General features: G+C 40.2%; 1 protein-coding gene across 1 annotated transcript in view; it reads right to left on the reverse strand.

Annotated features, from left to right (window-relative positions):
* Window positions 1–14,397, reverse strand: part of LOC104278850 (B-cell scaffold protein with ankyrin repeats-like) — a gene marked incomplete at both ends in the record, with an annotated part of 42,611 nt that extends 28,214 nt beyond the window's left edge. Inside the window, 3 exon segments of the mRNA XM_009875951.1 lie at window positions 5,235–5,272; window positions 5,274–5,289; window positions 13,999–14,397. Coding sequence (XP_009874253.1) covers window positions 5,235–5,272; window positions 5,274–5,289; window positions 13,999–14,397 — 453 coding nt within the window.
* Window positions 14,398–14,861: the final 464 nt, after the last annotated feature.

A 14,861-nucleotide genomic window follows, 5' to 3' on the forward strand; every position in this document is an offset into this window, starting at 1 on the left:
ACTGGTATGAAAGAAGGGGAAAAAAAAGTGAGTTGTCAGCAAGACTGACTCATTAGGGGACAGGCTGCTCTGCTACTTACTCCCACCTTTGGCTGGAAATAGCTAAAACCTATTGACCCTTAAAGTGGGCTAAAAAAGGTATACTGCTTTCACAGGAACACAATCAAGAGTAATATTTTTAAACACATTTGAAAACCATGCTTATTTTCTAACTCCTGATGATTTTCCTTTTTTTAGGGTTATGACTAGGAAAGTAATCTGAGGTCTTTAACTTTTAAGATACTGTCCTTTAATTCAACACCTAGGCCTCAGAACAGGTACATTTTACTAAAATAGGACTGTGCTGGCCTCTCTCCAGTTTAGTATGTAAAGGATAGAGACAATACAGTATGCACATATACGTTAGTTTGATGAGACCTCTGAGCAGGACTAGAAGATGTCTTCTGTAAAACTTAACAGGCACCTGGCTATTACTTTTTAATCCTCTTTTTGTGCTCTGCTTGCCCATCCATAACTGGTCCAGCTAATTAATGCTACAATACAAGTCTTAATGGCAAATGTGCAAAAAGACAAAGCTATTTCACAGAAGCAGACCACTCTTTTCTGAAGCTGAATATCACCCAATGGGTAACTAAATCTGAGTGTTAGCTCCATTTTGCAGGTAAAATGACAAATGCCAATTCCACAATAAGGCATTCACGTGTGTGGTTACAAGGCTGCATACCCAATTCCTAGTAAGATTGTTTCAATCTTCCAGTCTTGGTACAAACCATAAATAACAATTATTTGGGGAGCAGAAAATTTCCTGAGGAGCCACAAGGGAATTCATAAAAACACAGCTTTCTAATAATAAGTTTATTTTTCTTATACAGAAACCAGAAATAAAAGTAAACACATAACTACGTTTGAGTGGCTAAAGAGCTGACTTGTTCCATTATCACCTGCAGGAATGAGTCCACATACATTCACATCATGACGATTAGCATTCCACAACCGGATCTTTTCCATCACTCACTAGCAAATCAATTGTTTTCACATCTGCTTGTAACTCATATTTCCCCAAAGGATCTCAGTGATCATATTGTTTTTCCATTTTCCAATGTACTGTCTGACCTTCTCCCTCAAGGCCTCGCACAATTCACTTCAGTCAATCACTTCTTATTGATTGTTAGCTCTTGCTCATTCCCATCTATCTTTGCTTTATCAGATATAATTTAGTTTGCTTTGGGCTTGTTTTAATTTACATGGCCTGCCATCCACTCACTGCTGTTTCCACCTGTGTTGGGTTTGTGTGGAAAGGTCTTGGCAGCAGTGGAGGGGCTACAGGGTTGACTCCTGTGAGAAGCCGCAAGGAGCTTCATCAGCTCCAACACAGATCCACCTCCAGCCAAGGTGGAGCCAATCAGTGACAGTGGTAGCACCTCTGTGGTATCACATATAAGAAGGGAAAAAAAAAACCCCACACCAAAAAAAATCTGTAAGAAAGCCTGCAGCAGAGGCAGAAGTAGGATGTGAGAGAAACACCTATGCAGACATCAAAGTCGGTGAACACGGTGGGGAGATGCAGCAGAGATTTCCCTGCAGCTTGTGAGATGACAGGCTGAGCCCCTGCAGCCCATGAAGGTTAACGGTGGAGCAGATGCCCACCTACAGCTGATGCAGGACTCTATGCTGGAAGTAGATGGCTGTGCCCAAAGAGGGCTGTGCCCGTGCTGCAGCAGTCTGCTCCTGCAGGACTTTACTCTATGGAAGGGAGCCATGCTAGAGTGGGGGAAGAGTGTGAGGAGTCCTCCCCGAGAAGGAAGGAGCAGCAGAAACATGTGATGAACTGATCACAACCCCCGTTCCACATCCTCCTGCACCACTGTGGAGGAGGAAGTAGAGAAATGAGGAGCAAAGTGAGCCTGAGAAGAAGGGAAGGGTCAGGGAAGGTGTTTTTAAGATGTGGGTTTATTTCGCATTACCCTACTCCGATTTGATTGGCAACAAATTAAACAGATTATTTTTTCCCCCAAATCAAGACTGCTTTGCCTGTGACCATAACTGGTGAGTGATCTCCCTGTCCTTATCTCGACTCATAAGCCTTCCATTACATTTTCTCCTCCCCATCCCAATGGGGGCGAGCAGTGAGTGGGTGGCCACGTGGTGGTTTCTTGACGGTTGGACTTAAACCACACCACCATCCTTGTTGCCATAAATTTCTCAGTTAGCATTATGCTTCTAATCTCTTCAACTTCCCTTCCAGTTCAAGTCTAAATTCCACCTTCTCTCAGCTTATCCTGTACACTCAAAACTAACTTCAGCTTTCAGCATGCCAGTCTCCACTTAAGACCTTACATAAAGTGCTGTTCTAGGAAAAATGGGTTCTAGCAAAAATCCTTTCTTGGTTTATTATTTCTCCTGACATTTCTGTTTTGAGTCATACATACAATTAAGCACTGCACACACTTCCTTCTTATTAGGAAGAAGCAAAGAGAAGAGAAAGTCTCTAGAAACATTTTTTCACAATTCATCTAAAGTCAAATCCTGTCTCGTTACCTAAAGATTCACTGACTTTCTGCAGGGCACAAACACTGTCTCATCTGGAGCTGCGGTCTTGTCGTTCTTGGCTTTGGGCTGCTTTTCCCTCCAAAGTTCTGCAATGGTATCAGACAACTGCTCCCTGTTGCACCACCACAGAAGAAATCTTGGCCACCTATTTCCTTACATTCATTCATGAGTTAGCGATAACCACACATACAGAACAATTTTGGGAATATCTCTTTTGTAGTTGGCCCTTCCACTCACCACAGCAATTGAGAATCTCTTTCATCCTCTTAACCAATACCTAGACATCATCAGTCAGCAAACACTACATGCAATCAGTTCTATCAAGATGACTGCCAAGAACTGTGGTGCAGGCAACTTCAGCATATGTTTCAAGTGAAATTTTTGCTTTTAATGCAATACTTTCTTAGCTGGAAAATCCCCAGTTCACTTTATTACAACATCAGCCAGTCAGATGATGGGAAACTTGGACTTAAAGCTGCTCTTAAAGTCCTCATAGAAAAGTAGAAAGAGATTCACACAAAGAGATGCAGGGTTTAAAGCTGGAGTAGCCTGGAGGAACATCATCCCAGTCCTTTCTTTTCTAGGGATTCTCTGCTTTCTCTTACCATTCCATCTTTTACTGTCTCCTTTTTTGGACATCATAAGCATGAATGAGAGGAACAGTGATGCCAGCTTATTGAATGCATGGATGATGAGCCAGTAATGACAAAAAGCGTTCTTTACACCAACAAACTTCAACTGCACTGACCCATGACACATTCAACATAGGACCAACAGAAACATCCTTAGAAACCTTGACAATAGGCCTGTAGGGATAAAACAGTGCAGCTTTACAGCACCTTTCCATCACATCAGTTGTCCTGGTTTGAGCTAAACAGAACCAGTTCTGTTCAGTGATTTTTACTTCTCAGCTCAGTCTTTTCTTAGAGGCTGCACCTTCTGAAGTCAGCATCATGTTTTTGCAGACAGTGTGTGCTACTGGCAGTGATAACACCTGATGTTTACAGTTACTGCCTGGGACTGGGCTGCAGAAAGGGTCTTGCTGATACTTATTCCTACAGTGATCAAGGCCACTGCTGGCTCTTGTGTGCCACGCTGGGGGTGCCGGGTAGTGAGAGGGGTCACAATGAAGTAAAAGGTTGCACCTGCAGGGGGTAATAGACAGGCCAAGTGACTAACAAGAATATTCTATCCCATATACATCATATTTAGCATAAATTGAGCGATCATGAGAGCTTCTGTCTCTTTTTTCTGCAATGGCCAGTGTCCAGAGAGGACTCTGTCTGATCTTCTCCCTTTGATTCCAATCCTGAGCTCCTGAATCCAGCTCCCGTATCCAGCTCCCCTCTGCCACTGAGCCTGGGACTTCTCCAGTGCTGCCTGCTCTGAAGTATCAGTGGCAATTGCCACAGGGTGGAGGGAGTCAGGTTTTATATCAATTTTGTATAGATGTATATAGTTCACTATTTTTATTATTTCCTTATTCATTAAAGCTGTTTTGATCTTATATTTTCCAATCCGTAAGTCTCTCTTTCTCATTCCCTTTTCCTTCCCGTTTGGGGAGGGAGAGGGGATTAGAGAGCATCTGTCCGCGTTTAGTGGCCAGCCCAGCCCTAACTCACGACACTAGTACATCCAAGATGGCAAGAAGGTCAGGAACAGTCGCCATCAGAAAGGCAGGGGGGACTAATAGGAGAAGATTTAGTACAGAAATAGTTGGTGTTAAACACTCCCTTCCACACTATACACATTTCAAAGGGACATAATTCCAACTAGTTCTGGTCTAGACCTGTACGATGCACACCTTTTAATACTGGAGGTGCACCTACTAAGCTCCCTGAGTGTAATTTCCCATTTAGTTTTATCTTAAAGGAATCCAATTCACATGCTCCAAGATTGTTCTGCATTATGAACTAAAGCACTGTACGAAGTATTTAGAAGCACACAGGTTGATGCTCGTGTCTTAAAATTCACTAAACAATTTAAAATTCTAAATCCCATACACAACTGACGTGTACTGAATTTGTGCCAGTAAGAGCCAGAAAGCTTGCAACATCCTTCTGCCCTTACACCTTGCCAGCGAAACAGATCCACAGAGCCAGTAACCTGAGAGTCCAATAGCATAGAACTATTATGCCTGGAATTCCAAAATAACTTACTCATCCTGGTGCAACAGCGTCAACCCAGAAATAAAGTTGTTGAAGAAAGAACTGGGGACAGAAAACATGTTATGTAGCTCTTTACTAAAAGCAAGTGGAGATTTTGCCAGTCTGTTCTTCCAGCTAAGAAAAGCCTTTACAGGCTCTCACAAATATAAACAAACCAGAATGACAAATGGCAACAGTCACTGAAGTCATCATGCAGGGCTTCTCTCAACCACTGTCTGCTGCAAATGTGAGTATGACTGATCTATCTGAAATTTCCAATCAGCTCTCTTTTTACTACAAGCAAAACTCTTCATGCTTGTAACATGAAAGGAAAGCTCTCTGTGCCTTCCTCTTTCTCTACTCTGAAATTAAAGGAAAAAAGAAACGTCCCTGTTGAATCCTCTCCCCTTTTCACAATTCTCACAAGAATGTGTGGGTATAGATGTGTGAGTGCACGTTTGAGAACAAGGCCTGTTCCTCTACAAAACTGAAGAGTACCGGCTTTATCTAAGTAAATGCAAGGGGAATTCAACTCACCATCTGCAAGAACTTCCTCATAGATATAAGAGAAAGATTTCATTCTGTGGCTCACCTAGGAAAAAAGAATAATTCTTTAATAGTACCTACTTGGAAATATCTTTAAATGATCATCAACTTTGATGACAGTGATCACTGCTATCCTAGTTGCCTTAGCCTAAGAAAGGGGGAAGGAAAAAAACGGCAAAATAAAACAAAGTTAGGAAAACAAATGGACAAGCAACCTAAAACTTCAGGTAAGCAAATAACATCACATTGATTTCCACTTTCTTCTTTTTAGATTAAATTCTCCTGTTATTTTAGATGTAAGAGAAAGCTATTTTAAAACTACAGTTTTGGTGATAGAAAAAAAACATAATTAAAATCCAAGGGCTAGTGGAAAGGAACAAGCCTAGAGATATCTTCAGATAGTAAACACACCTGTGATTGATCTTTTCCATTTAATGTATTAGACAAGAAATGAGGTCTTGAGGAAGAAAACTTTCCCTGAAAATCACCATAGCAAAAAATGGGAAAGAAGTTGGGCAAAAGGAAAGAGAATGAATCATATGCAGCAAAGTGAAATACAGAAAACTGATGTTGGCATTGGGATTTGGAAGACAAGACAACTAAGCAAGGCTGTGTTTGTTACTACAATAAATCTGGCTATACTGTTTCCAGCATTTGGTCAAAAATCCATGGCCACATTACGCAAAGTACTAGTCAAATATTAAACAACTTTCAATTTTGATTTGCTGAAACAATTTTGAGGGCTTAATAACTACCTGGAGACTTTCTGCCATATTATGCTCATCAAGTTTCATCTGTTTTTTTCACATCTGAAGTAACATTGATGGAAAAGATCAGGCCTGCTTGAGCTCCATATTGTGAGATCCAGCAAACTCAATACACATGCTGTTGTACAGAATCGGTGGGATCCCGTATATATTGATGGGTGCTCCAGAAGTGAATAATAAATATTGGCACAAGGCATGAAGACTTAAAAAGGTAGACACCAAAACTAGGATGAGAAGGAGAGCCTGGGAAAGTGACTGTTTTACGATGCCTTTATTAAGGTTGCATAAAACCAAACGCTCAAAAGGAGTATTTCTCCTTTGTTGACTATTTCTTTTATGTTGACCTGTATCGCGGATGGTGCACAAGTTAGGCCTACTCAGGTATCGATTTGTGGTTTTGTATTTAAAGAAAGTGTTGTTTACTTTATTCTGATTCACATATTCTTGTAATAATGGCAGTCTAGTGGATGAGGAGAGGATTTCAGTGAAGGAAAAGACAGTGACATTAGCTGACTGCTGCTCTAGAAAATTTAGGTAATTTCAGGTTCCCAGCCTGATGTTTCAAGGCAGAAAAAGCTAGAAGGCTTTTAAAACATGCTTTTCAGAAGTGCTCATTAGTTTGGTATGGTCTTTCTGTGGAAGACCTTACAGCTGACCTGTAGACATCCACACAGTCACAAACACATCTGAAATTAAAGAGAGTCTGAATATGGATTTAAAAGATACTATATACTGTAAGTTCTATCAAAAGTAATGTCATAAAGTGGAAGAAATCCTTCACCCTAATCTTGCTAAAATGATGAAAAATAAAATAATGTTTGGGCAGCACGCAATGCAGAAAGGAAAGCACATTAGGAAATTAATAATTTTGTTTTCTCAACAGGATTTGAGTGACATTCAATGCATAAATAATGCAAATGCAAACTCGAACACAAAACAAAGCATCAAATAACTGCTAATTAACTGAGCACTATTTATCATGTCTACTAATCAGGGCAGGTTCTTGGTGGGGGTGGGAAAAATGCACCTACTCAATTAAAGCCAATCAGTGCTATGGACAAGGGTCATACCTACAGGTTAACAGGCTACTTTGTACCTGTAACATTTTGACTTCTGAACGTCTATCTTTGTAACTGTAATAACATTTTCTGGACAAAGTTCTGTCCTCAGAGACATTTAAATAAGTACAGAGAGATCCCACCAAGAGCAAAATCTGATTCTATACCCCGCAAAAGTTGTTCTTTTGCTATTGTAATATTACTATTAATTATTTTTAATTATTTTTTAATTAATTTTTTGCTACATTTTAATTTTTCAGCAATAGGTGTTAGGATATTGTAATATTAATTATATATTTTTGCTACATTTTAATTTTTCAGCAATAGGTATAAGGACTTTTTTAAACTGGAAAACAACACAACTCTTATTTTGTCTTATTTCTAAGAAGTTGACAGTAACTTAATAGAAATGCACAATGGTGAAATTACAAATATTAATTTTGTTTAACAACACTTGTGTGTCAAAAAATATACAGAGAATGCACTTCCAGAGGACTTCTCTAAACACCTTCCAATAATAACTTTTCAGGAGTTGAGACTGGTAACCACAATGCAAACCTGATGATGGTCAATAATATATTATATAGATGACATGTAAGGCTATAGATTCACACAGCCTTTTTACAGGTCAGCTGCAAAATACCTGCTGGAAAACTTAAATTACTTGCAAGCTTTAGAAGTAGCCTCACAACTGCAACTAAATACTGACTGATGACTGTTATGCCATAAACAAGACACAAATTTGGATGATGTCCACTTGCAACCTTGAAAGAGCAGACTAATGATGATAACTCCATTCATTCATTTTCAATACAAAATCTAAAACCTAAATAAGCAACAAGAAGATCACAGCACATTAAATTAGTAAATGTTGTTGCAGTAATGCTTATGTTCTAATAATTTGACTGTCATTATTACTAAAATTTTAATGATTCGTCCTACATGCAGTCAAAACTACATTCACTTTAAGATGTCAGTACCTTCACTTTTCCAGGTGTCAAAAATAAAAAGAAAAAGCATCATATGCATGATGTGTACTTCAGAATCCAAGGGTCCAGGTCACCATGACTAGGCAGACAGAAACATGAGCTGCCAGGAAACCTGATTCTCTGACAAATAAAAGTCTTCTCCAGATTTTGCTTAAACAAGAGAAGAACAAAGAACTTAGAACAGTCTAAGCAGCAGGTTATGGCAGTCTCAACATCCTATCTGTGGTTGCCACCTCCAGGCTGCCATTTCAGTTTCTCTTCTGGTTCAAAATCGCCAGGATCATGTGCCACGTGAAATAAGCTAGTGACATTAGCCATACGTTTTGCTGACAGTCCTCCCTGTTAAAGGATTGCATCCCAGCAATCATTCTGTATGGAGATGAAGAAATATCAAACCTCAGAAAGTGTTACTAATCTGATAATCTTAGCAGCAGTCCCGAAGAGCTGTTCAAAGACTTGTTGGGAGGACAAAATGGAAACAAGGACTCTACCGCAACACATGTCAGCTAACAAAACACCCCTTCTGCTCTTCTGGTTAATATAAATTCATAGAGATTATTTTCATTTTAATTAAAAAGTTTGATTGGCATTTGAGGTCCTCCTCAATAACTACAAGACCTCACTGCCTTAAAACACCAACACTGGCATGCTAAATACTTTGTGGAAGGAGTAAAGGGAGACACAACTGTGTGGTCTCATCTACTGCAACCTCCCGCGGCAGTGAACAAGGCCAGAACCACCTGACAGCTCCCCCCTACCTACCGAGTCTTGGGTGTCCATGTGAGAAATCTTTACAGCCAAGACTTTAGTTCACACCCCTCCCCCATCCAATGTATTCAGTATTCAGAAACAAAAATTCTAGTGGTTTTGTCTTCTCTTTAGCTTTGGTTCTTGTTAGAACTTTAGCTGCTTTTCTTCAGGGATTCCAAGTCTAAAATCTGTGAATTTGTCAAAATCTAGTGAAACGCTTGCCCACTGGAGACAATGATAAAGTACTCATCAGCACAACTCTAGCAGGCAGCCTAAGAAAATCCATCGTCATTGACTGCCTACATTTGAGTACTCAGACTGTAGAGACTGCAAAAGAGGACAGCATCTAGGAGAGAAGAGAGAGCTGAGAATTTATCTTGCCTACAAACTCTGCAGTGCATGGAGAAAGCTGTAATGGAAGGGTGGTGATTACTAATGCCTAAGCTATGCTGTTACTAACACTCTTCGGGACTATGAGGTAACAACCTGATTTAGCATCTCTCTTCAGTTGTCCTAAGAACTCACAAGCCACTCCTGAGCCCTGGCATCGATATGACCTAGGATCTTGATGGCCCACTGTCCTAAGAGATTAAGAGGATTTAGTGGCAGTGGTGCATGACTGTATGGTACCGTATAATCATTGTAATTAAAGCATATCACTGAAGTTTTAGACTTTGGTAGAATGACAGCACTTGTTAATACTTAGGAGATAAGAAGGTACAAATGCATGAATGAACAAGTTAACAGTGATGAACAGCTTAAGGGAAATAAAGGAATGGAAAAGCATGAAAAACATACCTGAAAGTGTTTGCATCCCTATCTCCAAAAGCAGAAATACAAGGAACAAGCACTGAAAAGATTTAGAAGCAACAGAACATGACCATAGAATCATAGAATATTTAGGGTTGGAAGCACTGTTTAAAGGTCACCTAGTCCAAACTCTCTGCAGTAAGCAAGGATATGTTTAACCAGATTAGGCTGCTCAGAGCCCCATCCAACCTGACCCTGATGTTTCCTGGGATGGGGTTTCTACCTGGCTTCTCTCTGGGCAATCCGCTTCAGTGTTTCACTATCCTTGTTAAAAATTTCTTCCTTATATCTAGTCCAAATCTATTGCTTTCAGTTTAAAACCATTACCCCTTGGTCCTGTCACAACAGGCCCTGCTAAAAACATCATCCCCATCTTTCTTACAGGCTCCTTTAAGTACTGGAAGGCAACAATAAGGTCTCCCTAGAGACTTCTCCAGGCTGAACAACTCCAACTCTTTCAGACTTTCTTCATACAAGAGGTGTTCCATCCTTCTGATCATTTCTGTGGCCCTCCTCTGGACTTGCTCCAACAGGTCCATGTCTTTCCTGTGCTGAGGGCTCCAGGGCTGGACACAGTACTCCAGGTGAGGACTCACTAGAGCAGAGGGGCAGAATCACCTCCCTCGACCTGCTGGCCATGCTTCTTTTGATGCTTCTTTTGGCTTCCTGGGCTGTGAACACATGCTGCTGGCTCCTGTCCAGCTTTTCATCCACCAGTACCCTCAAGTCCTTCTCCAAAGAGCTGCTCTCAATCCCTTCATCCCCCAGCCTGTATCAATACCAGAGGGTGCCCTGACCCCAGTGCAGAACCTTGCACTTGGCCTTATTGAATCTCATGAGGTTCACATGGGCCTACTTACCAAGTTTGTTAAGGTCTCTCTGGATGGTATCTTGTTCCTCCAATGTGTCAACTGCACCACACAGCTTGGTGTCCTCTGCAAACTTGCTGAGGGTGCCCTTGATCCCACTGTCTATGCCATCAATGAAGATATTAAACAGTACAGGTCCCAGCATGGACCCCTGAGGGACACCACTTGTCACAGATCTCCATCTGGACATTGAGCCATTGACTGCAACCATCTAATTGTTTCCTAGTCCACTAAACAGTCTACTCATCATGTCCAAATCTCTCCAACTCAGAGAGAAGGACGTTGTGGGAATCATGTCAAAGGCCTAACAGAAGTCCAGACAAATGAAATCTATAGCTCTTCCCTTGTCCACTGATGTAGTCACTCCATCACAGAAGGCCATTGGGTTGGTTTGTCAGGCCTTGCCCTTGGTGAAGCCATGCTGACTGTCTAGAATCACTTCCCTGACCTCCATGTGCCTTAGCAGAACTTACAGGAGAATCCATTCTATGATCTTTCCAGGCACAAAGGTGAGACTGACAGGTCTGTTGTTCCTGTGGTCCTTCTTTCTACCCATTTTAAAAATGGATGCAATGTTTTCCTTTTTCCAGCCACTAGGGACTTCACCTGATTGCCATGACTTTTCAAATATCTTGCAGAGTGGCTTCCACAGGCTTATGTGAACCATATGAGGAGAGACAGGAAGTGTTGTGAGTGCATAGTCTTGAAGAAAGGCATAAAAAAAAAAATTGCTCCAGAGGAAAAATAATCCAAGTATACTTAATAATCCCTTAGCAAACCATTTTAAATAGAGCAGAAAAATCTGTTCTCTGGGCTCATAATCTGTCAAAATCCCTGCCACTGATATCGCATAGGCTGAGAGTTTAACAAGATTCAACAAAAGAGTATGATAAATACATACATTGCAACAGTCACATACACACCTTCATTCCTCAGAGCTTAAATCAAGACTCAGTTGGCAGCAAATCTTGCACTTCGAATAGTTTCATTGTGCAACAGAGAACAGTGTAGAGCTCTCCTAGCAAGCACCAATCTAAGCTGGCCTGCCTGATGGCTAGAGCACACTACAACACAAAAAACAGGGCCAGAGCAGTTCTCAGCTATGTGTATGGAGGAGGGCTTACACCCTGAAGCACTAGACAACTACACTACTCCCAGTGCTGAATCTAGTTCAGTCAATTGAACTTGTCTGATCCCAGCCACAGCCTGTGCATCCCTGGTAAAGATGTACACATTGAGTCTGAGACCTTCCACAATGCATTGACTAATTCAACTTTGCACTTGTCTCTGAGGTTGCTGATATTGATCACTGCCAAGGAAAAGATCATTTGAGCATCGGTTAGTTACTTGACATTACAATGCAAATAAAATCCCAATGGCAGATGCAATACGTATTTTTGTGAATGCATAGACTTAAGCAAAGCACCATCAACGGTCTCCTAGGAAACTGTTTACACAAAAGTCTGCAATTTCCCATGCATGAGTCAACTGTCTTGGGGTCCTTCCTATATAGACACACACAGTATAGACCTGTTGCCGAAAGCAGCAACTGTAAAGCAAGAACTCTCTAAACCAAACGATAGTTTAGAAAGACGTCATTGGTTTATTAAGAAAGTGAGCCAAGCTTGGATGCTAGCTGAAGCTAGCATACCTCATCAAAAAACTGCAACGTATTTATTTTGTAACTTATTAGTACAAACACACCTAACTTGCCACTAATTCTACAATTACTCCTTAGTGATAACAGTTAAATTTATCACTGGATCAGTATATCAAAATTAGCTTCACCTCTCATTTAAATTGGCACGCATGCTCCTTGAGGATGGAGGCAGGGGGTTGAGTTTTCAGCGATCTGAATTGAGGTGGTGGTCGCCATCTCTCACTGCCACATTTAATTTTGGCTCACTTCTGGCCTTTCATAAATAATTTTTCATGTTTTCTTACCCTCTAATCTCCATAATGAGGGTCTTGACTAGGAAAGCCCCACTTAGGTCTGGTTCCACACAAGCCCAAGGATGAACAGCTTGTTAAAACCTTCTAAATCACAGTCTACTTGCTATCTCTAGGTGCACGCTATCTTAGTATCTTTTCTGCTAACCGACTGGAAAATTTCGTTGTCTCTTCCTACCCTTGAAAGACTGATTTACCACTCTTAAAGCAGTAAAAATTATTCTGCCACCCTTATGGCAACAGACCTACTGTTTTCATTTCACTAAAAAGCTGCCAAGGAATTTCAGTATGAAGCTACTCATCAGACACCGTCAGAAACTGCAAATGTTACCTCCTGAAAAAAAATCAGGCAACTTCAACTCCAAAACTTAAAGTCTGAGAGATGCTCAAAAAAAGATACACTGAGGAAAAGGTTAATAAATACTTAACAGCAAGAAATGTTAGAACAGGAGATTGTTGGGAAAGAGGAGTCTAAAATATAGTTTTGAAAGCATTGATCTGATACAGTCAGACTGTGTAGACACATTGTGGGCAGGTTTGAAAGCTTTATAGTATGCTCAAGCTTATCTGCTCAAGCATATGACAGCAGGGGCATTCAGCTAGGTCATTCTGCCTCAGCTGGAGTCTCTCTACCTCTGTGTTGAAAAGTGTATTTGTGGTTGTTCATCTGCATCCAAAAGCAGATTAATCTATGAACCTGATATCCTGAACCACAAGATATCTTTCTCAAGCACAAGCTGCCATGCCAATAAGAGGGAACCTTGCAAGTAACAAACACAAAATGCTCTGTTTAGTAGACATAATTATGACAAAATAGCAAGAGCTGAGAGAAAGTAAGAAATCTAGAAACTACAAAGAAGCAGTAGTAAACATGTTCTCAAAGGAAAACACACAGCCATCTACCTGAAATCTGTGCACAACTTACATCGTCTTTCCAAAGTGGCCCATATATTTGTCTTTCTAAAGCTAATTCTTTTTTTTCATTTGTGCAGCCCAGCAAAATTAAACTTTGGGTTAAACCAAATCATGTGCACAGACTTTTCCATTTCAGTACCTCTCACCCTCAGATAGGTTTTTCTTACGTTCCAGAAGTGCCAATTTTTACCTTAATGCTTCTTTGTAGTTTCCATGGATGTGCAAACACATTCAAACTGGATAGTTTTAGTCCTTCCAGTATAGACTTGCTACTTGCGCTGGCTGAAGTGGAAGAGAACTTCTGCTCTTACAGCTTTTGTGTTTCACACAGGAAATTAAGCCATTTGTAAACTCAGGAAACAAAGAAGCAAGTCAACTCTTCGTTCTCATGATGAAGTAGTGATGGTAGTGCCAGTGGCAGATTTTAGACTTTCCAAAGTTGCTTCCCTGTGAAAATAAAGCTGAACTACAACAGTTTTATCACATTTCAAAAAGAAATGTATCATGACACTAAAACTGTTGGATCAAGCGGAAGAGACATAACTGCTCCAAAAAATCGAAATTACAACTTTTTAATCTTCCTAATTATATTAATACAGCTAAAAAACCTCTTTAATAATCATACAAAGTTTTCAGTTTTATATTACCTGGTTGAATAATTTCCGTTACAACAGAGAGATACTCCTCAGGTTCCTGATCAGTAGAAATCTCTTTGCTGCCTCCATCTAGGTTCAGTATCTCATGAAGACTCTCTGAATTCTCCACCCCACAAAGTAGAATCACCACATTATCCAGAGGTTTTAGAACTTGCTCCAGAAAAGACCTTCTCCTTCTATTCAGGCAGTCAATAAGTCCACATGATACTATTAGGAGTTTACATTTATAATGATGTAAAGAGAGTAGCTCCTGGTGCTTCAAAGACAAAGTCTCTAGATCATAGAGTAAGATTCCTTCTTTGTTCACTATGTGTCCAAAAAGATATTTTAAATACAGAGCCCACTCTTCTGCTTCTCGTTCATATATCACAAGAATATCCTTTGTATTTTCTAAAGAGAAGAAAAAACATTAAAATATTATTTTCAAATGCATTTTGAATCCCCTATGAATATCAAAAGACAGAGTATTAGTTTCCCCCCCACCTTAAAAATTTGAGGTGCTGAAAAAACAAGTCATGCCATCACCTTGAGAGTATAAACAGCTTCTAGACCAAGGCAGAATGATCACCCACAAAAATGCTGGTAAAATAGCTCAGAATATTTTATGTTTAGAATAGCTTCAACTAGTATTTCAGAATAAATACGAAACTACAGTATAGAAAGCAAAGCACATTCACACATTCTGCTCACTCTTAGATTCTTAACAAATAGGTGATACTATTAAAAATGCAACAGCTACTTTTTAATGTCAAAAGCAAACATCTGAACACTGGACATGATCTGACTTCATTAGAAACAGGGTTGGTATGTTTAGGATATTTTGGCACAGTATTAAGACAGCCGTTATTGATCTT

The sequence above is a fragment of the Apaloderma vittatum genome, unplaced genomic scaffold (assembly GCF_000703405.1).
Source record: "Apaloderma vittatum isolate BGI_N311 unplaced genomic scaffold, ASM70340v1 scaffold10859, whole genome shotgun sequence".
In the NCBI taxonomy this organism is placed as follows: Eukaryota; Metazoa; Chordata; class Aves; order Trogoniformes; family Trogonidae; genus Apaloderma; species Apaloderma vittatum.